Source organism: Dendrobium catenatum, unplaced genomic scaffold, assembly GCF_001605985.2.
Source record: "Dendrobium catenatum unplaced genomic scaffold, ASM160598v2 fragScaff_scaffold_699, whole genome shotgun sequence".
Classification (NCBI taxonomy): domain Eukaryota; kingdom Viridiplantae; phylum Streptophyta; class Magnoliopsida; order Asparagales; family Orchidaceae; genus Dendrobium; species Dendrobium catenatum.
The window spans coordinates 76,252-101,369 of record NW_021319161.1 but is presented as its reverse complement, the minus strand read 5'-3'; the positions used below and the strand labels follow the sequence as shown (position 1 = coordinate 101,369).

Sequence of the window (25,118 nt, the reverse complement as noted above, 5' to 3'; positions counted from 1 at the left end):
AACTTCGTTGTGTTTTTTGACGTACATCAACAAAAACATTGTCCCACACACCCTTAAATTATTTACACTACATTCACTTTACTTTATTTTGATACACTTTATATTCCAACCAAATATTAAAATTTCTAAAACCATTACATTTGAAATAGATTATACCACTTTGTATTTAAACAAAACAACATTTAGATCAACACCTTTAAGCGATAACTGACGCGGTGCAATCTTTAACCGTTTATTATCCTAACCCGATGATGAACAAGTCACGAGGTCCGCACCAGATATAAGACGCAAAAGGCGTAGGAAGTTAGAGCTGGTCTGAGCAAGAAGAAGGAGATCGAAGCGATGCCGTGCCTCAATCTTTCCACAAACGTAGACCTCACTGGCGTAGACACCTCATCCATCCTTTCTGAGGCGACCAAAACTGTAGCCAAGCTCATCAACAAGCCCGAAGCCGTGAGTTCTTCTTTAATCCCTCTCTCTCTCTCTACTTCTTTTTCATGTCATCGATATTTTTATCAATTTATGTAATGTCTGGTGATATCTTTAGTAGTATTTTGATCATCTTGTATTTTGTTATTATCATTTCGATGTGCTGAGTATGCTTTGAAGAGTGAAGATGAGAGATGTTTATCGACACTTTTTATGTTTGTTTTTGCAATTGTATTTTAATTTTTTATTTTAGGTGAAGTAAGTTCAATGTTTTTATCAGTTGTGAAGGAGTTGCATCGGTTCTGTGGTTTAGGGTTTTGTGAAATGAAGCTAGATTGTTATATTGGTTTGCAGATTTTTGCGTTTTTCTTTTTGGTTTAGGGCTTTGGATTTTGATATTTGAAGTTTCTAATATTCTTTCTTTATAACTGGTTTTCATTTTCCAGAAGAAGAATACTAGGCAGGATCGGTTTGAGGTTGCGTAGATTTTTTTTTTTCTTTTTATTTATTTATTTATTATTATTTTTTTAAGGTTGCGTAGATCTGACCAGTATACCGTCAAATTTTTACTAATTCATCGGATTGGAGGAAATAATCTTGAATATGTTTCCAGATCTGCTTAGATGTTTTTCCCCTGATTTTGAGAGGTTATGATATTTTGTCCAAGCCGGTCCTTTAGATTTTTGTGTCAAATGGACTTGAAATTTGTTAATCTATCCAAAATTGTTGCACATGTCCATGATTTTACATCTTACTCTAGTCAATTGTGTTGTTATGATTATCCTTTCTTTCATTGGTGCTTCACCTGAGTATTTTACTACTCTTTTCCCGTTGATTTTGCATCTTAATCTAGTCATTGATGTTGTTCTGATTAACCTTTCTTTCATTGATGCTTCACCTGATTATTTTACTACTCTTTTCCCATTTTAATTTTCTTTCTCAAGCCCCTCCCCACCCCCACTTTTGTTAATTTATTTAATTTTTAGGTGATGTATGTCAACAAGATTTATGCCGGATTTGAGCAGGATTTTGCTTAAATCCTGCCAAATGGGATTTACGCTAGACGAAATCTCACGGCGGAATAAATTCTCTATCTCCCTCTTTTTGCCATAAATCTTGGATTTACTAAATCTTGTAGTTCGACGGATTTGCGGGATTTGGCCGAATGAGCGTAATAAAGGGAGAAAGTCACCTTCACAGTGAGCCCTAGACTTCTCTAAGCTATATTGATTAACTTAATTAATATAATTTAAAATATTAATAATTAAGTAAATTAATTAAAGAATTAATATTATATTTAGTGCATAAATTTATCATCAAATTTATTTAATTAAATAGTTAGTAATATAATTATTAATTTAAAATTAATATAATCATCCTAATTAATATAATTTAAAATAAAAACTATTAAAAATTAAATAATTAATGAAATTTTAACTAGGTGTATTAGTTAAATAATTATTTATTTAAAAAAATTATTAGCTAATTCATTATATATCAACTACTTAATCAATTAACAACTAAGTACTTTGATAATTAGGACTATAATCAATAAATAAAATTTTAATTATGTTAATTGCTAATTAAGCAAGATTCTAATGATATTACTTATCATTACAACTTACTGATGTTTATCAAGATAGAAATTAATAATATAATCTTACTTAAGAGTTAATTAATATTAAAAACGTAATGTATTTAATTTTATAATGAACTAACCGCCTTAAATCCTGGATTATATTGCTAAATAGTTTCACAGGATTTAATAGGATTTATCACTAAAGTTGTCAAACAGTTTTTCAGGTTTTAACAACCCGAGGATTTACTAAATCCTAAGTAGGTAAATCGTGTTGGTTGCCAAATAGCCCCTTAGTTTCTTTAGCTTTTCACAATGTTGCTGTCGCACTATCTGTACGAGTCATGATTGCTAGATTTATATTTTGGCAAAATTTTTAAATGGAGCTTAGTATTAAATATAAATAGTGAGAGGAGCCGAGCATTATAATAATTTTAAAAGAAGAAGATATCTAAATAAGGAAGATACGAAAAATAAGTATTTTAGAATACACAAAATAGAATTACGTAGCATAGAATACTTGAAATCATTTGCCGAAGCCGCTCAAATACGCAAAATGATTTGTCGAATCTAGTCGTGTGCGTGAAATGGTTTCATGCTGAATGCACAAAACCATTTCACGCAATTGACACTCTACAAATTTGTCATGCTTGTGAATTTTTGGATCCAAAGTACATTTAGTCCGACAAATTCGTGAATTCAAAGCAGATATGAAACTGTTTAAGGCCGACAATTGTATGCAATTATTAATTTTTCATTATTTTAAATTAAATAATTTTTTATTTTTCATTTTATTACTTGATTCAATGCTCCCTTCAGTTGCTATAAATAAGCCAGTAATTGAAGAACTACTTCAAACTCTCTTGTCCAAAGCAATTTGTAAAGTAAGAGAGTTGAAAATCAAGTTTGAGTGGAGAAGTTGCTGTATTTTAAAAGTTGACAATTTAATATCGAGTTATTCTCATGACATTATCTATTTTTAATTTATATAAGCATAGAAATGTTATTTAACATATGCTTAAATGAATTATAAAAAAATTTAAAATAATTTAATTAACTAAATTGTTACAATGTTAATTTAATTTAATTATATTTTATTTAAGTACTTTAATTAGATAAATTTCATTAGTAATTATAACTTATAATTAAATATTTATTTAATTATTATATCAGTAAATATTTAATATAAAATTTAATTAGTTAATATAATATTTATTTATATTGTTAAGTATTAAATATAAGATATAATATAATATTTAGTATATAATATAATTTTAAATATTTAGTGATAACATTATAATAAATATGTACTCAAATATTTAATTCTGTTAAATCCCAGCTGATGGTTTCCACTGCTAATCCCAGTCGATGATTTCCATGGGGATTCGTGGGAGGCTCCCATGAATCACGCCAATTTCTTTCCATTGTTAGGTGGATGATTTAGAAAAGGATTGTATTAGGACAAAAATACTTGATTGGATTGTATTAGGACAATAATGTTTGATTCTGTAATTTATTTAGTTTCTTTATTTGATATCTTGTATAGATCTATAAATAGGGGTGAGGTTTTTCCCTCTCAAATCTCTGAATTCGACATGGTATCAGAGCCATAGTCGGCCTTCATTTGCCATTATCGTTGCCAAACCTTCGTAAGAGAAGATACGAAGGAAGCATATTTGTTAGTGGCGAATGGCGCACCACAGCGCAAAAATCCCCGTGGAGCCATAGCGCATAGCGCACGGCGTAGTGCGCGCCTTTTTAAACACAGTGCACAATAGAAAATTTTTTTTTATTAATATTAAATACTATTAAATAACAAATAATGGCTTGATTATAGTAAAATTTAGGCATTAATATCTTGTCAAATAGCAAAAATGACGATTTTAAATCTTACATAAACTTACATCAATAATTTGAGTAGGATTTAATCATAATTTATCCTAAATCCTGCCAAATAACAAAAATGATAGTTTTAAATTCTGCACAAAAAATAAAATCCTTTTTAAGCTTGGAGGTCGAAAGCCTTCATCACCGGAAGAGCTGATCAAGAAAGGAGGTCAAAAGCCTGGAATTCGTAGGAACTGAGCGGAACATTGCCAGTGAAGGACGAGCAGCTCTCACATCATTGTTGGAGCAAAATTGGATGCAAGATAGAGCTAGAAGCTATCGTTCGTGTGTCGGGAAGAAGAGGCCGAGCGGTCCTGAAAGGTCCGTTCTTGTTTGTGCGTCTAGAGTCAAGTTGTGAGCACAAGTCTTATGAAGGAGTCGACCCAAGCAAGTAGGCTTCCTGCGTATGCAACTGAGCCGAACGGAGTTGTGATTGTGACCTGGAGCGTGGTTGACTGAACCAAATAGGATCTACTAAATTCCTATTTACTCAAAGAAGCATTGGCCTTCATTGTTGGGGCCAGAAGATTGAGGATATGATTATAGATAGTCTTCATTACTATCTTTTTTGACACCATAATGTATGAAGGTAATTCCTCTCAGAGCTTTGATCAAATTGAGGAATGAGGATTCTATGGTGCACCAAGGATGAGGTAATCTCCAAAGCATGAAACCTTTCTATCGCCTAAATGAGAAGAACTATCTAAAGTGGTCTCAATATGTGAAGACCTACTTGAAAGGGAAAGGAAAAATACATCACCTCCTTGGAGGACGATTAAAAGAGGGAGATATTAATTTTTGGCCATGGGATGAAGGACTCCATGATTATGTCATGGTTTTGGAATTCCATGACTCTATAAATTAGTGATACGTTTATGTTCCTATCCACTGCAAATGACATATGAGATGTCGCTAGACAAACGTTCTCAAAAGCTTGGGATGCTGCCCAAATCTTTGAAATTAAAATCAAGGTGGGAAGCACAAAACAAGGAAGCAAGAGTGTGACAGAATATGCCACTCTTCTTCAAAACCTATGGTAAGAACTTGATCACTACAGATGCATAGAGACCAAGTGTTCAGAAGATGCTGTCATCTTGAAAAACTTTATTGAGAAAGATAATATATACTTTTCTTGCAGGACTTAATGTAGAGTTTGATCAGATGAGAGTCCAGATCAAGGTTTTAAAAATCGGACCGGACCGACCGGTTCAACCGTGAACCGACCCTTGTCCGATCCCGTCCAGTTTAAAAACCGGCTTTATAGAGAACCGGCCTGAACCAGACTGAACCGACGGTTCAACCGGTGAACTGGAGGTTCAACCGGTGAACCGGTCCAGGTTCGCAGTTAAATTTATATATTATATTAAATATTATTCTTATTACATGTTTGTAAATTTAATATTATAAATTTATATATTATATTATAAATTTAATTTGTTATAATGTATATTATAAAAATCTCATTTATTATAATTATAATTAAATGTAAAAATTAATTATAATTAAATTATTAGATATTCATAAATATAATATAATTAAACTATATATTTTATAAATTATAATTATATTATATATTCATCATTTCAATTTAATTTAATTATATTGAGAGATAATCTATTAAAATTATATAGTTTAAATTCTTAGAATTATATGGTTTGAGGTTAGATTCCCGTAATTATTCTATTAATATTATTAATTTTTAATAATATTATTATTTTTTACATTATCTGGTTCGACCCTGATTCGACCGGTCGAACCTTGAATCTCTCCTTCTTCCGGTTCATTGTCCGGTCCAGTTTCACAACTTTGGTCAAGATCCTCAGTAGAGAGGAGACACCATCATTAAATTAGATCATTTCTCTCATTCGCGTTGAAGAAAGCCCATGAAGAGTAATGTTGGAGCCAAAGGTTGTTGAAGGGTCAACAATGGTAATGATCAGAGAAGCACCATAGAAGAAAAAATGTAAAGACTCGAAATTTAAAGAAAACTCTCTTTGGTTTAGCTATTGCAAGAAATCAAGACATACAAAAGAGACATGTTGAAAGATATATGAAAAACCCCCTAATAAAGAATGAAACCAAAGAAGTGGACAAAATAACACATCATAAGACAACATTACAACAACTCAGCCCATCTTTGATACACAGTCTAGATTCATAGAGCTCAATAAAAAAGATATTGATAAGCTAAAACAACTTTTGATATTCCTTGAAAATTCTCCTGCATCTTCTTCTCTTGCACTTTTAGCTATGCTTCCTATATTTATTGGATTAAGTACCTCTAAAAATCATTGGAAAAGTTTATGGATTATTGACTCAGGAGCCACTGATCACATTACACACTCCACTAACCACTTCATCAATTATACTCTTTGCCCAAGTGATAAGAAAATCATCATTGCTAATGGTTCTCTTTCTACAGTTGCAAGCCAAGGAGACATATCCTTATCTCCTTCCCTCACTCTAAAAAATGTGTTCCATTTATTTCAATTATCCACAAACCTAATCTCTATACAAAAAGTTACCAGTGACCATATGGTCAAGTACTATTTAACCATACTTGTTGCCTATTTCTGGATCAAGGATCAGGGAAGAAGTTTGGACTAGTTAAGGAGAGAGCTGAACTCTACTACCTAAAAGAGCTGAATAAATCCAAGAGCATTAAAAATAGATACTATATGTTATCCCTAGTTGATAAAAAATCTACTATTTGATTTCATCATTTTAGATCATGACATTTATCTTTTGATGTCTGAAAACATATGTATCCAATTTTTTTTTATAAATTGGAAAATGAACATTTTCATTTTGAAACTTGTTAATTAGTTAACATAAGTTTTTTTTTTTTTTCAAATAAAAATGAGAGATGTGATACTCTCTTCTATTTTATTCATAGTGATATTTGGGGACCCTAAAAAATCCCTAACATGTCTGGGGCTTGCTGATTTGTATTCTTCATTGATGATTGTACTTGAGTTTCTTGGATTTATCTCTTTAAAAATAAATATGATGTTAACACCATTTTTTCCATTTTTCACACCATTATTCAGAACCAATTTGGGGTAAAAATAAAAAAATTTCATTCTCATAATGCAAAAGACTACTTTAATAAAACCCTATCCTCCTACTTTCAAAACAAAAGTATCATTCATAAGTTATCCTGCGTTTACACTCCATAACCAAATGAGATTACAGAAATGAAAAATGATCACCTTTTAGCCTCCACCCGTGCATTCCTATTCCATTGCAATATACCCAAATTCTACTTGGGGGAAGCCCTCCTAACTGCCACATATCTCATACATTGATTACCTTCAAAAGCATTGGGACTAAAAATACTAATGGATATTCATTCTCCTTCTATCTCGAGTTTCGAACACAATAATCTTATACCCATAATCTTTGGGTGCACTGCCTATGTTCACAAACACAGTCAGAATAGTGAAAAATTAGATCGAAGAGCACTCAAATGCATATTTGTTGGATATAATAAATATAATATTAAATATAATATTTAATTTTAAATATTACATATTAAATATTATAAACCTACTTAAGTTAGGAACATCCTATTTAATGGGATATAATCTATTTTTATAGTTAATATAATATCTACTATGTTAAATATTTAATGTTTAGGTTTTATATAATACATTAAATCCAATTTATATATTAAATAGTTAAATTAAATTAGCATTTTAATAATTTAGTTAATCATAACATTTTAAAAATTTTAGAATTCATAGGAGTATATGTTAAATGACATATATATATATATATATATATATTAAAAAATAGATAATGCCATTAGAGTAACTCGATATTAAATTGCTTACCTTTAAAATGCAGCAGCTTTTCTGCTCAAATTTGATCATCAACTCCCTTGCTTTCTCATTTGCTTTGGAGATGAGAGCTTGAAGTAGTTCTTCAGTTGATGTCTTATTTATAGCAACTGAAGGAAATATTAAATTAGGCAATAAAACAAAAAAGTAAGAAAATAATTTTATTTAGAAAATTGAAAAATTAATAATAGTATACAATTGGCGGCCACAAATAATTCCATATCTGCTTTGGATCAATAAATTTGCAGCACTAAATGTGCTTTGGATCAAAAAATCTACTAGCGAGATGAATTTGCATGTGCCGTCACAATAACCTACCTAATTTGTGAACAAAATTGGCGCGCTAGTAGGTTACTTGTGGAAGAACAACATCGGATGCTTCGATGAACAGTTTAGCGTGTCGATTGCATGAAATGGCTTCTCGCAATAGACTTGATTTGACAAATCATTTTGCGTATTCAAGCGGCTTCGACAAACAATTTCACATATTCAATGCTACTTAATTCTGTTTTACTTATTCTAAAATATGTATTTAGGTATCTTCTCCTTTTAAAATTATTATGATGCTTGACTTTTCCTCCTAATTTCAATTAACATTACATCCTAAAAATTTTCCTGCAATTAACTATTTCATATAGATATCCTATACTTCTCCCATATATAATGTGTCTCAAACAAAAAGAAGAAAAAGATATTTCACCTAGATATGATGTTTCACATGGAATATGGCTGATGGGGAACTACTTTATATTTATGTGAAAAAGCTTTGTTTTTGGTGAAATATCTTATTATTCTTTCTAATAATGAATGGTGCGCAATATGGTGTAAGGTTCCATTGAAACTATAGTGCATGACTAATGGCTCAACATGTGCTATTTTAAATAATGATAAAAAGAAAATCATGAATAATTTATTACATCACAATAATACAAGCCAAAAACATCTTTAAAAAGCCTAATATCATATAATTAGAGTAAAAGATTTTTTAACTTCATTATACATGAAGGTTAATGAAAAACAATTAGATTGGCAAATAGAGAGTATCATGGAAAAAATTAATTACATTGGAAAATGAAATATCATGTGCATAGTAATATATAATAAAAGAAAATGTCATGTGCTTTAATCCTCTCTAGTATCTCATAAGGATCAGAATAAAATGAGCATACTTGCTCAATCTATCCACCAACATCAAAATCACTATAAACCCTCAGATCTAGGTAACTCGTTTATAAAATCCATAGTGATCTCCCACACTCTATTTGGGAGAGCTAGAGGTTGCAATAATTCTCCCGGAGCCATGGCCATATATTTATGGCTCAAACATACCTCACATCTAGCTACCATCTTATCTATATCCTTATGCATCCTCTTCCAATTTAACTATGATGCCAACTTCTTGTACGTCTTTTGCACCCATGAATGACCCCTAACAATGCTCCTGTGAAACTCCTGCAAAAGGTGAGGAATATGGACCTAGGTATGTGGCAACACAAATCTCCCTTGGTATAATAATCTCTCCCCTCTGGGAAATAGCTCGGGTGGCTACTCTCATCCCTCAGCAGATTTGCCCTAATCCCCCCATCTCCTCGTCTTGCACATTCTCCTCCTTAATAGCCCCCTAATCCAATATCAGTTATACCGAAATGGGTAACTCCTGAACCTCCCCCACACATCTGGATAAACATCATTCGCTTTGTTCTTAGCCTTAGCCTATATTGGATCTCGAAATAATATCCCAACAACTTGAACAACCATCTCTAATGCTCCTCGGTCACCATTATCTGCTCTAATTGGTACTTCAAACTCTTCTGGTCTGTCCTGACGATGAAATGTCAGCCCAGCAAGTAAAGCCGCCACTTCTAAATAGTTAACATAATGTTCATCAACCCCCTCTCATAGAATGACTTCAACCTAGCTCTGGTGTCAACACCTAGCTAAAGTAAGCTATTAGCCTGTGATTCTGTATGAGCGTTGTCCCTAATTCATAACCTGATGTGCTAGTCTCCACCATAAAAACTTAGCTGAAATCTAGTAGGGCCAGGATAGGTATTGTGGTCATGGCCTTCTTCAATCTCTCAAAGGCAGAGGTAGCTTCCTCGCCTCACATAAAACTATCCTTCTTCAGCTGCCCAGTCAGTGGCCACGCTATAGTGCTGTATCCACTCACAAACCTCCTGTAATACCTAGTCAACCCTAGAAAATCCCTCAACTCCTTCAGAGTCCTAGGTAGCGGCCATTTTAACATAGCCTCAATATTGACCTGATCAGCAACCATCCCCTCCTGAGATACCATGTGCCTTAAGTACTCCACAAAGTAACACTTCTTCAGGTTGGCTCGCAGCTAATGCTCTTATAACACCCAAACGACATTAATAAGAACTCTTAGTGTCCCTCATGTGTCCTAAATGCAGCCTTTGGGATATCCTCCTCTCTCATCCCAATCTGATAGTACCCAGACTTCAGATACATCTTCGTGAATACCGCAGCTCAACATAGCTCATCCAACAACTCATCTATCGCTAGCATTGAAAACTTGTTTGGCACAGTCTCCTTATTCAGGGCTTGGTAGTCCACACAGAATCTCCAAGTCTCATCCTTCTTCTTAACTAATAAAATTGTGCTAGAAATAGGGCTCACGCTCTGTCTGATGATCCCTACCTCCAACATCTCACGGATCAGCTTCTTAATCTCATCATTCTTGCCCCCCCTCCTCTCAAGGTGGTGGCGTGCTTCTACCCCCTCAAGGTCATGGTGTGCTTCTACTCCCTTGGTGGTGAAAATTCTTGAGGTGGTTGAAAGATCTCACTGAACTATTGTATAAGCGGCTTTACTGAAAGAGTGATGTCTCTCCCCTCCTCCAATCTAATCCCGTCGGCTATCCAAGTATTCAAATCTCTCACGATACTCCACCACTGATCCTCCTGCATCATAGTGAAGAACTGCTCATGGAAGTCCACTCCCCTGCTGGTTCGAAAACGTCTCAACAGTCAGTCCTTGAACTCTCTCCAGCTTTGTATGGGCTGCCTCATGTCTCTCAACTGGAAATATGTCAATGCCTTCCCCTCCAAGCACAGGCCAGTTGCCATCAGTCTCTCTTCTGTTAACCCATTGACGACAAAATATCTCTCCACCTTATAGATCCACCTATATGCATTCTCTCCATAAAAAACATGCATTTTTTGCTTCCTCAATCTATGTTCTCTCTGCTTCCCCTGATTCCTTCATAACTTCCCATTCCCCAAGTGTCCCGATCATCCTTTCCATGCTCGTACCCAAACCCATCGTCAAACTCCCCCTAATCCTTTCGAAACCAGCATCCCTTCGGCCATAATTTGCTTATCTTCTTTCAAATTCAGCACCCCTTCGTTCTTACCCAACCCTCTCACTCCTCTCCCCATACCTTTTACCTATCTCCTCCCTAGGAATGGGTTCTAGACGAGGTATTCTCTCTTCTCTATCCAAGATTTCCACCTCTTCTTTTTTATATATTATTATTTTTTAGATCACCAACTCTTGTTCTTCTCCTCTCCTTATCGGATTAGGGATTTTCCCCGCTCCCTTGGTTGCTGGCGGCTTCTCTCACCTCCGATGACACCATTTTGGTTTGGCCCCAGAGGAATTTTTTCTTTATCTCTTCCATGATGGCAAATTTCCCATCGATCTTCTCATGGACTGTTAAAATTTGTGTTTGAAAATTTGAAATTTGAAATTTTAATTATCCAATCTCCCCCTTCCAACACTTCTGCCTTTTTTCACGCCATACGTATCCAGATCTATATGCTCCAAGTAGCAAAAAACATGAATCTGGTCTTCAAACATCAAAAACAACAAGATCGGAGAGGAAATGTAGCAGAAATCAACGAGGAAGACTTCTATTTCAGCCCAAGACACCGCTTTGATACCAATTTCATAGGAAGTAGAAGCAATTCCCACCAAATCAATGAACAACAAGAAGAATTTGAGAAGAAAAACACCACAAAATTTTTTATTGCAAGTATTATGAAAGAAAATAGCAAGATACAGTTGGATCTTTAATTTGAGAGGAAGATCCGACTCTCCCAAATCCCTAGCCGCCGGCTAGAGCACTCACGACTTACGAAAACCTAATTTCAACAAACATAAATATGAAAACTAACCTAAGATAAACAAAAAATAATGCAAATCCCAAAACAGCCCATTCATATTAATCCCTCCTAATTCTCCCCGATCACCCCTTTGAAATAGCTCATTGGGCCCCACCTTTCAGCAAACACAAGCATGAAACCTAATGCAGGTGGGCTTTTCGCCTGCTGTAGAAAGTAGCCAGTCTAGGCGGGACTGGCTTGACTGACTCTGGACCGGTCCATCAAGTTCCTTTGTTGGCCTGCAATTTCAATGCATTTGAAGTAATTTTAGAAACTAGGGGTAATATTATTGATATTGTGTGAGTTTCTCCTTTGAGTGATTTATTATGCATGGCATTGTGAATCTTGTTTTTCCCTGTTATGTTATTTGTCCTTTATTAACATATACTTGCATAGTGTTGCACAAAGTTCTTATCCAGTATGTTTGAAGCTTGCTTATGGGATTTCTTCTTTTACAGTATGTAATGATAGTTTTGAAGGGATCAGTGCCTATATCATTTGGTGGAACCGAGGAGCCTGCTGCATATGGTGAACTAGTTTCTATTGGAGGATTGAATCCTGATGTGAACAAGAAATTAAGTGCTGCTATTGCCACAATTCTTGAGACCAAGTTGTCTGTTCCCAAGTCACGTTACTTTCTGAAGTTTTATGATTCAAAGGCAAGCATTTCTACCCCTAAAGGCAATGTAATGATGCCTTGTATCCAGTCTTTAGTTTTCTCATTGCAATTCTGCTTATTGTTAGGCTCATCAAACTCAGGAATTTGAACAGTGTTTACATGCTACACACCAGCAATAGATCATGTAAATTGCTATTTACTATCTATAATCCTGCAGTGCTCCTAGCTTTGTGATCAAATATCATTTTAGTATCCATAGAAATAGTTTGTCAGTGCTATACTTCATCTGTACAAACATTTTATAAATTGGTGTTTCCTTCATACTAAAGTTTACCATAGTTCAATTTTTTTTATGCAGGGTTCAGCATTTGGGTGGAATGGATCTACTTTCTAGAATGTCCAGCTGAGTGATTAGCAGTGATTTGGTCCTAAATGCTTGAAAGCTACTGTTATATATATTTTGTTTGCTTGCTTGTTATCATGCTGTATGCAAATGTTTCTCTATGTTGCTGTTAACTTTACCAGCTACCTTAAAACATGGCTTTTATTGCTACCTTTTTTAAGCGTTTTCCATTTGAGCAATGCTCAAAGTTTGCAGAAGGTAAATTAACTGCATTATGTTAGTCTTTCAATTATTTTTGTTGTCCTGATGTCAGTTGCTTGAATGGGAGATTTGGGACAGGGCATGTGCTGCTCCCATTGGCTTGGGCTTTCACCTCCTTGTTGTTTGATTAGATTTCTCAGCCTTACCATCAACCCTCTGTATTTTATGATTCGGTTCAGAACGTTTGCAAAGAGTCAGAATATGTAGAGAAAAATTTCAATCGCTAGGTGTCAGTGTCTTAAAACCACCACCTATGATTGCCACCATTGGTAGCTATAGGCCGCTAATTGCAGCCATCAGATCCAGCTGCTACTTCCACTGAATGTCGACTGCCAGTAATTGCTGTTATCATTACAAAAATCATTTTATTCTATACTGAATAAAAATAAAGGTGAATTTTTATTTATATGCCTCTTAATACTCAAAAGTGGACAAATATGCCCACTCTTTATTTCTTGGGGAAATATTCCTAAAAGTTCTTTTTGGATGAAATTACATCCTCTTGTACATGTGGACTAGGCTTTAAATGGTTGTGCCGTTGGATGCCCTTGGCAAGCTCCCATCACAAAATATCCTTCTCCTTCATACTCCCGCTCCAAGTAGTGCATCATTGAGCTCTCGTTGCAAAATAGTCTATGCTATAGGCCAACTCCCATCATGAAATACCTTCTCCTTCACACTCGCAAATCCCATTGATGCCTTATGAGAACTCTCGTCAAAAAACACCGGGTGTCGTTGACACCCTATGATGAATTCTCATTGCAAAATACCTTCCACAAACTTCCATTGCAAAATATCTTTGGCAAAATTCTATTGCAAAATACCCTTGGTGAAATTCCGCCAAGGACTCGCTAAATACTCTTCTCCTTCTCACTCTCTATTCCTATTGCAAACTCCTTAATTAGGTCATAGGTTCAAACCAGAATTTGGATATGTTCAAACCTATTTCGAGTAACTTAGTCCATTGAGCAGTCATTGAATATATAAAGTCAAATTTCCTCAATAAAAATATATATTTAGTGTACCAAAGTATTAAAAATCAAAATATATAAAAAAAAAAGTGATCCCAAATAGCTCCTATGGTATTGTTAATTTTACTTTGAAATTTATTAATACCTTTTTGAAGCCTTTTCTACTTGTGCATTGGTTTTTTTTGCCTTCCAATTCTATTTCCCACCTTAAATATAGATACATTGTAGTTTCTTGCATATTTTTTTTATTGATACTCAAGTTTGATGGAGAGTGAAATGTCTGCAGTAGGAAAAGTAGTTGCACTAAAATTGTACTGAAGTTGTATTAAATCATGGGCTGATTCAAGTCAGGGGCATTAGGGGCACTTGTCTTTACTTGCATGGGCCTTTCTCCCTATTTTATTTGATTGGGGACTTTACATCCCATCAAACTTTTGTGATTTGAGTAAAAATATTAAAAATAAAAGAAGCATGACATAAAGCTATAAGGTAGAATGCAATATTGTACACACATTGATATCACGGTCTTAGTGAGACCAGTAGAGGCATTTTTGAGTTGCTGTTAATTTTTCACTTATTCACAATAACTACTGTAATTTAGAATGGAATTTAGGATAATAAAGTTTGATTTGTAGTGTGCTCACTTAAATATGTTTCTAGAATTGCCATTGCGCATAATTGAACCTTATATTTGTAAATTCTGCGATAATCTTATGGATGTTTTTAGTCTTAATTTGTGAACCATGTTATGGTTCATAAAATTGCAATTTAAAGGTCACGAGCTATCTTTTAGCATTTTTTTGGGGCTGTTAGTCGCCCATGGAAAAGCATAGCTGCACAGGTGAGTCCCAAAGTGCTTTATGAATCATGATTATGATTCAATTAAGTTTTTAGTCCTTTGTGAATCATGATTCTGGTTCAATAGAGTTTTTAGAAGGAACATGAGGGAGATATAATTTAGGAATATTAGACCTGTCAATATTGGACCCGACCCGAAAACCCGATCCGAACCTGACCCAGAATTTTCGAGTTTGGGTTGACCCGAACCCGAAGCGGGTCGGGTTCGGGTTAACCCGACGGGTTGCCAGGTCAACCCGAAAACCCATTTTTTAAAAAAAAATTTTGAATTTTCCTACCACCGCTCGCTGCCCCCGCCCGCTGCCCCCGCCCGCGATGCCATCTGCCCCGCACTGCCGCGCTGCTGCCCGCCTGCCCCGCTGGCCGCTGTCCCGTGCGCCCGATGCTGCGCTGCCGCGTCGCTCGCTGCACCGCACCTTGTTGCCCGCGTCGCTCCGAGACTTCGCGTGACCCTAAACCCTAAACGGGTCGGGTCGGGTTGACCCGAACCCGAAGCGGGTCGGGTTCGGGTTTCGAAAACCGACCCATTTATAAAACCGGGTCGGGTTGACCCGAACCCGAATAAAGCCGGGTCAGTTACGGGTCGGGTCGGGTTCGACCCGTAACCCGAAATTGACAGGTCTAAGGAATATGTTTTTTTTGCAAAAATTACACAACACCAATCCACCTCCATCATAATGTTGAGCTAATGATAATGCCTATATCATTGTGCGCTGTTGATGTGTATCGATCTAGTCATCGTCTTTATTTTTCTCGAAGACCATGATTAACTTCTTCCTAGTTAGCATCATTCGTTCTTCTTATTGTTGTTCTGGAGAGTGCTATTGACCAAAAAGTAGGAATGAAATAAAAAAGAGAACATCGATGGTACCTATGTTTTAGATTGTTTCCTTGATGCGGAGTTGTTAGATAACCATACTAATTTTCTTTGTTGTGGAATGATTGCACCCCTTTCTTGTGGATCCATCCCATCCATTGAAAGATGGTCATTGATTTTAGGATTAGTTAAAAATTAGAGATGCTCTTGATGGTTCTACATCTAGCATACCTTGTGTAGTTTGAGGTTTTCTTTTGTCTCATCTGCAGTCTCATCTACCCATTCTTTAATACTTCTCTAGTTCACCATATCTCATATTTCAATGAACATGGTTTAACTAAGTTACTATTCGTTTGAAATTAGGGAACTATATTAGAGGCCATTAGCCTTTTGCTCATGGCAAGACATTGACCCCTTTGAGATCGCACGTATCACCAATCTTCGGTATCTTCAATTTCTATGTTTAGGTCGCAATCTACTAATAATCATGGTGAACACCTTTCATTTACACATCAGTGAGATGATCGTCACTCTCCTAGATGTATGCATCATATGGGTGTTTAGACATATAGATAATCACTTGTTCACTACTATGTTGTTGGCACCGGTTTACAACTATCCACATGGCTAGATCGTTGCGACGACCTATTGGTATAACATTCAATTCCTGAAGCTGTATATCATGATCCTATTAATTCACGTCTAAGTTTAATATGAGACATGTATCTGTGTTGACTTGTATGCCAGTAAGTAGGTTGCTATGGACACTCGTAAGGGATTCTTATATGAATATGACTAAGATGGAATTATTTCGATGTGTTCTTGCTTATATTTTCTTTATAATTGGTTGCTTTCAAATGCTTAGTACGTCTGGCTCTAAAATTCATTTGCAGTATCTACTGTTGTTGAGGATTTAAGAATAATTTTCAATCCACTCATTAGATGATATGGCTCTAAAATTCATTTGTAGTATCTACCTTTGATAGAGAATTTAAGAATGTTTCCAATCCACTCATAAAATGATATAGTACTTTTGCATCTATAATTGGAACTTAATACCTGGATGTTTGCATCCATTGTAGGTTTGGGCTTGGGAAGCAATTGCATGTTAGTCATCCCACTTTGCATGTATTAAACCCCAATGGCATCTTAGAAAAATTCCGTGGATGTAAATCTATATTGATATCTGCATCATTCAATATGTTTTGGATGTATTAAAAAAAATCTCACGAAAATTGAAAATGGAATGATGAAAAGTTTAAGGAAATTTTAGTACATAACGTTGAGCCCTATGATTCTATCATAAAAAAATTGGATATTCTACGAAAAGTTTGGTACAACAATTGAATTATGTAATTATCTATCCAAATCAGCTATTGCTATAGATCTTAATGTGTTCATCTAGGCATTCTAGGTTTTCTAACCCCATATTCAAATTCTTTGATTCTTGTTCTATCCCAAATTTGCACTGGGTTGTAGCATATGACGATCACGAGTCCCATTAATGTCTTTGAAGCATGTTGAGTTGCACCTACATGATAATGTGATTGTGCAATTTGAAGGTCAACCATAGATTGATGTCGATCAAATAGATTCAAATCTTAATCACGCAGATGGTAGAGGAAAGACAGATGTTGACCAGCTAGATTATAATTAGTTGTACATAGAGCTGTGGAATCACTGGCTTGCTTATGATGTGGATGCCAAATATTCCTATAATAATGATTGTGTAATTGCTTGTTATTTACGGTAAATTTTGGGCCTCGTTTTGTCTGCTTTAATATGAGTCACAATTACCTACAACTTCCTGTCTTATGCTACTAATAGAACAACTTTATGTAATTATGTTTGTTCTTTAACTGATTTGAATAAGTTTACACAAAAAAGCTACTGAACTAATTATAGCAAGAGACCATATAACAAATGGAGAACTTATTCTAACCATTCTATGATGGAGATAGATGAGATGCAAGCGAAATGATGTTTTTCGTTAATATATTTGGTTCAGAGATCTAATAGTTATGAAATATGATGCACTTGGATAGTATTAGAGAATTTGTAGATGATGTTAAAGATGAGATAGGGGCAAGCCTTCATGCTACATCAAATGATCTGTTAGGACTATCAAGAGAAGCTTTAATTTTTACTTTTGGCTAATCCCATGATCAAGGGCTCATATTTCAATCTTGGATGGGATTACATGAAAGAGGTATAGTTATCTCACAACAAAGCAGATTTTCTTACTGTGATTATATAATAACCCATGCCGGTGCAACAAAATACTTTAGGGGCATCATCCGTGTTCACATTTTTTCTATCCTATACTGATTATCTTTTTGGTTAATAGCACTTCATACAACAACATTAAGGAGAAGAAGATGAAGATGACTAGGAGGTAGAACTTAACATTTGCATCTAGAAATGACCAAAAAGGATGCCGGATTGATACATACCAGTGTCGAACACCATCCTATGAGAATTTGGATGTCCTCAATAGCTCAAGTTATGATGGAGGATGAGTGTTATGTAATTTTTCCATAGAACAACTGTGTAAATATTTTCAGATTGCAATGAAATTATCTTTTGATTTGTCTTTGTTAAATATTTTCAGATTGCAATGAAGTTATCTTGAGAAGCTTTGTAGATGCAAATTAGGGTCATTACTTAAAAGCCTTAGGAGTATTGCACCCCCCTCAGATGTCTTAAGGAGCCTTTAGATTCAAAATAAGTTTTCTGGCATGAGAATTGCTAAATTAAGATGTTGTCAAACTTTTCTTTGGGTATAGGAAATCTTGGTGAAGATTTCTTATAGAGGCCATGTATGAGGTTATTGTCAGCCTAATCGAAAAAGAGATCAATGCAATTCTTCTAAGCTTGGTCAGCTTTTGTGTTTAAAGGCGAATGAGTTTGAGAACCAAAGAGAGATCGAGATCCAAAAATCAACATAAATAGAAAAAAATGACACAGATGCTTTGATTTTACGGGATTTTATTGACTAGGAGATTGATGGAGAGGCTTGTTTATCTAGGGGAGCAAATGCAGAGAGATTTGGGGTTTGTATTCCATAGAGTGATGGGAGGAAGGTTATTAATCCAGCCCCATGTATTAAGGAAATTATAAGAGGCCGTGAAATTTGAGATAGAACTAGTAGCAGCTAACCTTTGCGTGGAATGACAGCATCATAAAGAGTTATAATTATTTGTGGATTAAATAAATTGGTTCTTCCATAGAACAAGTCAAAAGTGGCCGAACTTTGATTCCAAAGTCAGTTCTACACCCCCACTCCTAAGCTCTGGAATAAAGTAGAATCTTTATTTGTGTGGAGGATTTTGATGAAGTGCAGTGATAATGCAATTAGACATGTGACCAAATGAACAGCCAGTGAGTGATATAAGGGAGGCTATTAATTCATCCCCAACACTTGAGAAAATATTAGTCGGAAGCTAATAATTTCAGTTTACATTGAGAGATAAAATGATTGCTTGAGCCTTGTTATACTTTGTAAAGGGATCAGGTGATAATTACCAGCATAAAGCTGTATTAAAATGTAAAAGAATCCTTTTTCTCCATTATCCTATTATGAGTTGAATTCTCATTTCAATCTAATAAAAAAAAGTCTTTTATAATATTTCCTAACCAAAATTTTTTAGATCTACCTCTATCTTTCTTAACATAGGCCAAATCTAATACATCTACTCTCATAACCGGTTCATTAGAAAACGAGAATTTTAGTAAGGTTGGATTGGAAAATGATTAAATTGGAGGGAAGATGAGAGCAATATTTCATGAAGAGAAAATAGTGAAAAATAGATTTAGGTTCTTTAAACAATGTATAATATTAGATAGAAATGCTATTATAAGATGAGTCATTGATAGACAATTTGTGCTTCTAGTATGTCTGTGATAATGATAAGTTGGAGTCAAGATGTTACATAGTTTGTGTCTGTAAAAAAAAAAAAAAAAACTTGGTATTAATAATGATCATGCTATTGTTGTGCCAGCTTATTAATTTTGAAAGACTTACATTTAACTTGTGAGATACATTTTAGATCATAATATGCAGATTTAAACAGAAATATATGATAAGGAGGCACAAATTAGTTACTAAATATACATGATTTTTGTCTGCTATGCTTTGACAAGTGAAAGATCAAGGAGCTCCTTAAACTCCAACTTTTTAGTTTCACTATGAAATGTTCTCTGTTTGTTGGGCCAATAGGTTAGCCAAATCTCGCCTTTGATTTCCCACTCAATGTTTTTCCCCATTGCATTTTGACAAATTCTCCATCTCACACTCTCTCCATACTCATCTCCCGCAAAAATTACACCTCCTTGTTTTGTGAAGGGCCTGTAAGCGCTTGAGTAGCGATCTCTAAACCATGCTTTGGGTTGGAGAAGCGCGAGCTTTGATGGCTTGGAAGAGGAGACTTCCCTTCCATTCACCCCATCATGAAGAAACCAATTCAAGTTTGCAGTGTCGCCAAACACTGATTGTTCAAACTTCCATGGCTTAATGCTGATAGTTACAGACTCAGATGCTGTAGCTGTGATGCCCATATATGAATTGGGAGGGTCAAAACCACCTTCAATGGATTTCTCTATTCCCACTTCTCGGGTTGGGTTTTCCGATGATTTTGTTACAGATACTGAGAGTATTTCATTCTGGACCGTCGGAGTGAGCTGCAGCGATATTCGAGACGGGAAGTGCTTCTCTTGAGAGCCATACCCTCGTTCATTTAATAGTGTTTCAGGAACTAGCGGATTCACATCACACCTGCCATATGAAAAATGCTAGTTAGGTGCAGTATACTTATACATTTTTCTATTATGTGTTAACAATTATTGGGCAAATTGTATTTCATTCTACCTTATATTGTCTATGCTGACCACTACATCTATCCAACTTTTGCTATACGTGACCATGTAGGCAAGCTGAATCACAGCCTCAAGTTGTTGGTTGTTGAGAGAGAATAACAAGCGGTCATCTGCGATCCTGGAGCTTGTAGTTTCCAATTTCATGGCTATTATGGGGCAGTAGCACTGCACTTTCCATAGCCCAACTGTAGAAAAAGCATATGAAAACAATGGTGAAGGTGTTTTGAATGAGTGATTTGTGGCTCTAAGCTCGACTATCTGATTAGTTATAGCGAGGTTCAATGATCTCATCCATTTCTCCTCAAGGTTGGACCCAAGAGCTTTCATGAGCAGCTTCGATGCCTCTCGAGCTCTTGGAGTCGTTAATTGAAGCCTTAGAGTGTCAAGGCATCCCCCTCGGATATCTTGAGGAGCTTCATAGATGCAAACTAAGAATGCTAGTGTGATAAATACAAAATTGAAGGTGTCGTCAAACTCTTCTCGTAGTTCTAGAAATCTTGGTGAAGATTTCTTGCAGGGGTCATACTTGAGGACACTGTTAACCAAATCAAAAAAGAGATCGCTTCGAATCTCTTCTAGGTTTTGTCGGTTTTTGGATTTGAAGGCTAACAAGTTGGAGGACCAAAGAGAGATTGGGATCCGGAAATCGACATAAATGGAGAAAATGACACCAATGCTTTGATTTGGAGTGATTTTTGTGACTAGGAGATTCATGGAGGGGCTTGTTGATCTAGAGGAGCAAATACAGAGAGACTTCGTGTTTGTAGTCCATAGGGTGATGGAAGGAAGGTTATTAATCCAGCCCCAGATATCAAGGAAATGAGAAGTGGCCATGCTGTTTTTGAGATAGAACTAGTAGCAGCAAACCTTCACTTATAAGGACAGCAGTAAGAATAGTTTAATTATTTGTAGAGTAAGTCAAATGATTCTTCCATAGAAAAAGTCAAAAGTGGCCAAACTTCGATTCCAAAATTAGTTCTACACTCCTAATCTGTGGAATAAAGCAGGTTCTTTATTTGTTGAAGGATTTTGATGCAATGCAAATAGACATGTGACCAACTGAACATCCAGTGAGTGAGTGATTACAGCGACGCTATGAATTCATCTCCAATGTAAAAGAAAAAAACTAGTTGGAAGCTAATAATTGCATTGCATATTGAGAGATAAATGGAATACATTGTTATGCTTTTTATAAGGAATTAATAAGGTGATAAATACCCCCAGAAAGTTTTATTAAAAGATAATAAAAATATTGAAACACTAGTAGTGAGAAACGATACTAATATAGGTGCCAATTAGCCTAATTGATGAATATATTGTAAGTTATTGAGTAATTTATAATTCCAGATTCTGTGGAAATTTTCGTTGGTTAGGTTTTCATCTATTATAAATGGATGCCCTCTGAACAGAAGAATTGAAAATTTGGCAATGACTCATGGAATAAAGATTTGTTCTTGAATTCCAGAAATGTGAATTTCTCTTATTCAGCTGAGATTCAATTTTCTTCCATTATTTTGTGTTTATCTGCATTTACAACATTTTCTAATATCTTTGTTTTTGGATTGAATCTTGCTATTGATTAACTGATTTTATTTTTGTTATATAATTCAGTAATTTTTTATAATGTATTCATTTTTTATTAAATATCTTCCCTGGGATTATTATCATAATGTTTATTCAGATTCCGGTTACTCTTGCGGTTATTTTAGTTTTCATTGCATTTATCATTAGCATCTAATCGCTGCAAGAAAACCGTAGACATCGGTCGGCACACCGGAATTTTGAGGTTGCGTTTGGGATGACTTTTTTACTGTTTCTTAAAACAGTTTTTAGAAGCAGCAAGAAAGCCGTTCCAAAGGAAGCCTTACATGATTTAAGAATGCTTTTTGGTCGAGTTTCCGTTGTTCCAAATTATATAGAAAAGCTGAATGTTGATAAGTTATTTTTGATAGCTTTACTACTGTTAAGTCATAACATTATGAAAAAAAAAAAAAAAAATAAGGTTAAAAGATGAACTTTTTGGCATTAGAAATTTGGATTTTTTAGTTATTAGTTATGTTTTGTTCAGTGCATCATGCTATCTTGGCAAGAGCTGTTGCTATTTGTCAAACATATTTCTTGAGAAGCAAGTCAAGCTTAATTTTGGATCATTATTGTAGATGCATTGAGAGCATGGAGTTTTAAATTTTATAGTTTTAAAAAGTGTGGGTACGTTGTATGGTTTTTTCAAATCTTGGGAAGTAAAAAAAAATTTCAGTAATTAGTAATAAAAAAACGAGGATATTAGGAAGAACACATTTCATAAAGTGAAATAAATATTGATAGGTGTTAGGGAGGATATGGTGGTGCCAATATGGGCATATGTATTGGAATTATAAGATATATAAGGTGTGAGGCATGTCTTATAAAATAGAGGTCTCATTTCGTAAAAAGTGAAATATGTATTTATAAGCAATATTGTAAAAATCAGACCGGACAACGAGCTAAGAATAGTTCAATTGAGATTGAACTAGATGATGTAATAAATATTAATTATATTAAAAAATTTATATAATTTACATAATAATGACATAATCATTTATTCAAATATAACAAAAAATTTAATAGAATCATAATATGCAGAATAAATTAAATGCATTCATTTTGTGAGCAACTAATTTCTATTAAGTTCTAATTTGAAAAATGAAATCCAATTTTTTTTTTAAATGATATTTTGTAATTTCTTCCTCTAATTGACAAAGCTATGAAAATAAAAGAAAGGTAAAATAGTTATTTTATTTGTACACTTAAGTTATATAGAAGAAATAAGTAAAGTGCATTAATTAATTAAACATGAAAACACTATGGTTTATTTACAGGTTTGTACATTTTATACTATCGAATAATATAAAGAAAATACTTTCATGATATAGAGATTAATTTGACAATTTTTCTCATTAAGGCTATAATATGATAAAAAATTCATATCATTCATTGCAATATGAACGGTCTATAATAGCGATAATCATGAATAATGGTAAAATTAAATTATGAGTAAATATCAATAATACATGTATAAGAGATTTATAAAAATAAATGTTATTACCATTAAAAAAAAAAAGAATACTCACCTCTAATTCAAATAACTTAACAATTCATTTAATATACATCGTCTTTCGCTTAACACATTATTCCATAGAAGACGTTCTAGTCGTCATAGTTTATTAGCTTGAAAAAAAAAAAAAAAATAGTCGTCATAGTTTATAAATTATCAAAAGTATTCTCTACTTCAAGCAATTAAAATTTCCTCCCATAAAACTAATTTATTACCTAATAAATCTAATTTATTACCTAATAAATCTAATTTATTCTTTATATAACTAAAATTAGTTAAGTAAATTATCTCTCTCTCTCTCTCTCTCTCTCTCTCTACATATATATATACACACACACCTATAATTCAGATAACTAAACAATTAACTTAAATATCTACTCTGTTGTCGTTTGCTTAAAACTGTGATTGCGTATAAAACGTTCTCATCGCCATAGTTTTTAAATTATCAAAGTATTCTCTATTTCAAGTAATTAAATATACAAAATTATTTAACCTTTATTTCTTAAAAGTTTAAAAGAAAATTGATAACTAAAAATAATATTAAATATATTATTTTTATTAATGATATTTAATATAAATTTAGATAATAATTTATTTACTCAAAATCCTAATTTAGTTTGTTGTAAACCTCTTGATATATAAAATAATATTAGAAATTATTATAAACAACTTAAAATTTCCTTCCTAACGTTGTAAAGCTTGTTTGTTCAACTCAATTTCATTAAACTTCACATGCACTCTACCTCTTCATATCTCCGTGGCTACAAAACCCTCATGTGCATGCAACCCTTGCTCAATCTTACCGTTACCACACAACCCTGCTCTCCAATCCTCCCCTTTGATCTTCCTCTTTGATTTCCCCTCATCTTATACTAATTTATAGGAGTGAAATTCCTTTCGTCTTCTCACATGGGAATGGAGTCGACAGCCATTTTCTTCATTGACATGAGACGACCATCGATCCTTTGTCTTCTCATGACACTAAGTTACGAAAATCAACTAGTCATTCACCTCCTTAAATTTAAACATATGGGCAACTAGGAACTTGCAATATTGTTAGTGAGGGAGGTAAAATTATTATTAAAAAGCCTTCCATTCCTTCTCTTTAAAAGGAATAGACTAAAATAGAGGTAATTAAGTAATATAGCTTTCTATATGTATTTTGCTTGAGCCTAGAGGCCTTTTCGAGAACTTGCGATAAGTTAAGCTGTTGGAAACATAAGGTTCCTTTTAATAGAACATATAATAGGGCAAATCAATGTTATCCACAATGAGCAAATCATTCATAAAAATAAATTGGAAGATATAAACATTGCCAATGGATATGGGTGAGTAGTTCCCATTTGAAAGCTCTTCATCATGTAGGAAAGAAAAAACATTCATCGTTATGATAAAGAGCAACAGAAACGGGAGAAAAAA

General features: G+C 34.2%; 2 protein-coding genes across 3 annotated transcripts; one reads left to right on the top strand and one right to left on the bottom strand.

Moving 5' to 3' along the window:
* Positions 1-248: 248 nt before the first annotated feature.
* On the top strand, positions 249-13,062 carry LOC110113531 (macrophage migration inhibitory factor homolog). 2 transcript variants are annotated; one of them, XM_020846162.2, is made up of 4 exons: positions 249-453; positions 12,320-12,520; positions 12,606-12,664; positions 12,839-13,062. In XM_020846162.2, exons 1-3 carry the CDS (start codon positions 343-345, stop codon positions 12,657-12,659), a joined length of 366 nt encoding a protein of 121 aa, XP_020701821.1. In that variant the 5' UTR covers positions 249-342; the 3' UTR covers positions 12,660-12,664; positions 12,839-13,062. The 2 variants fall into 2 exon arrangements, with proteins under 2 accessions (XP_020701821.1, XP_020701822.1); XM_020846163.2 differs by lacking the exon at positions 12,606-12,664 and having other exon boundaries at positions 253-453; positions 12,839-13,043.
* LOC110113535 lies at positions 12,939-24,168 on the bottom strand. Its single transcript, XM_020846168.2, has 2 exons — positions 20,598-24,168; positions 12,939-20,504 (listed from the first exon to the last, which is right to left on the bottom strand). The coding sequence occupies exons 1-2, from the start codon at positions 21,437-21,439 to the stop codon at positions 19,859-19,861; spliced, it is 1,488 nt and encodes a 495-aa protein (XP_020701827.1). The 5' UTR covers positions 21,440-24,168; the 3' UTR covers positions 12,939-19,858.
* Between the last annotated feature and the right edge of the window lie 950 nt (positions 24,169-25,118).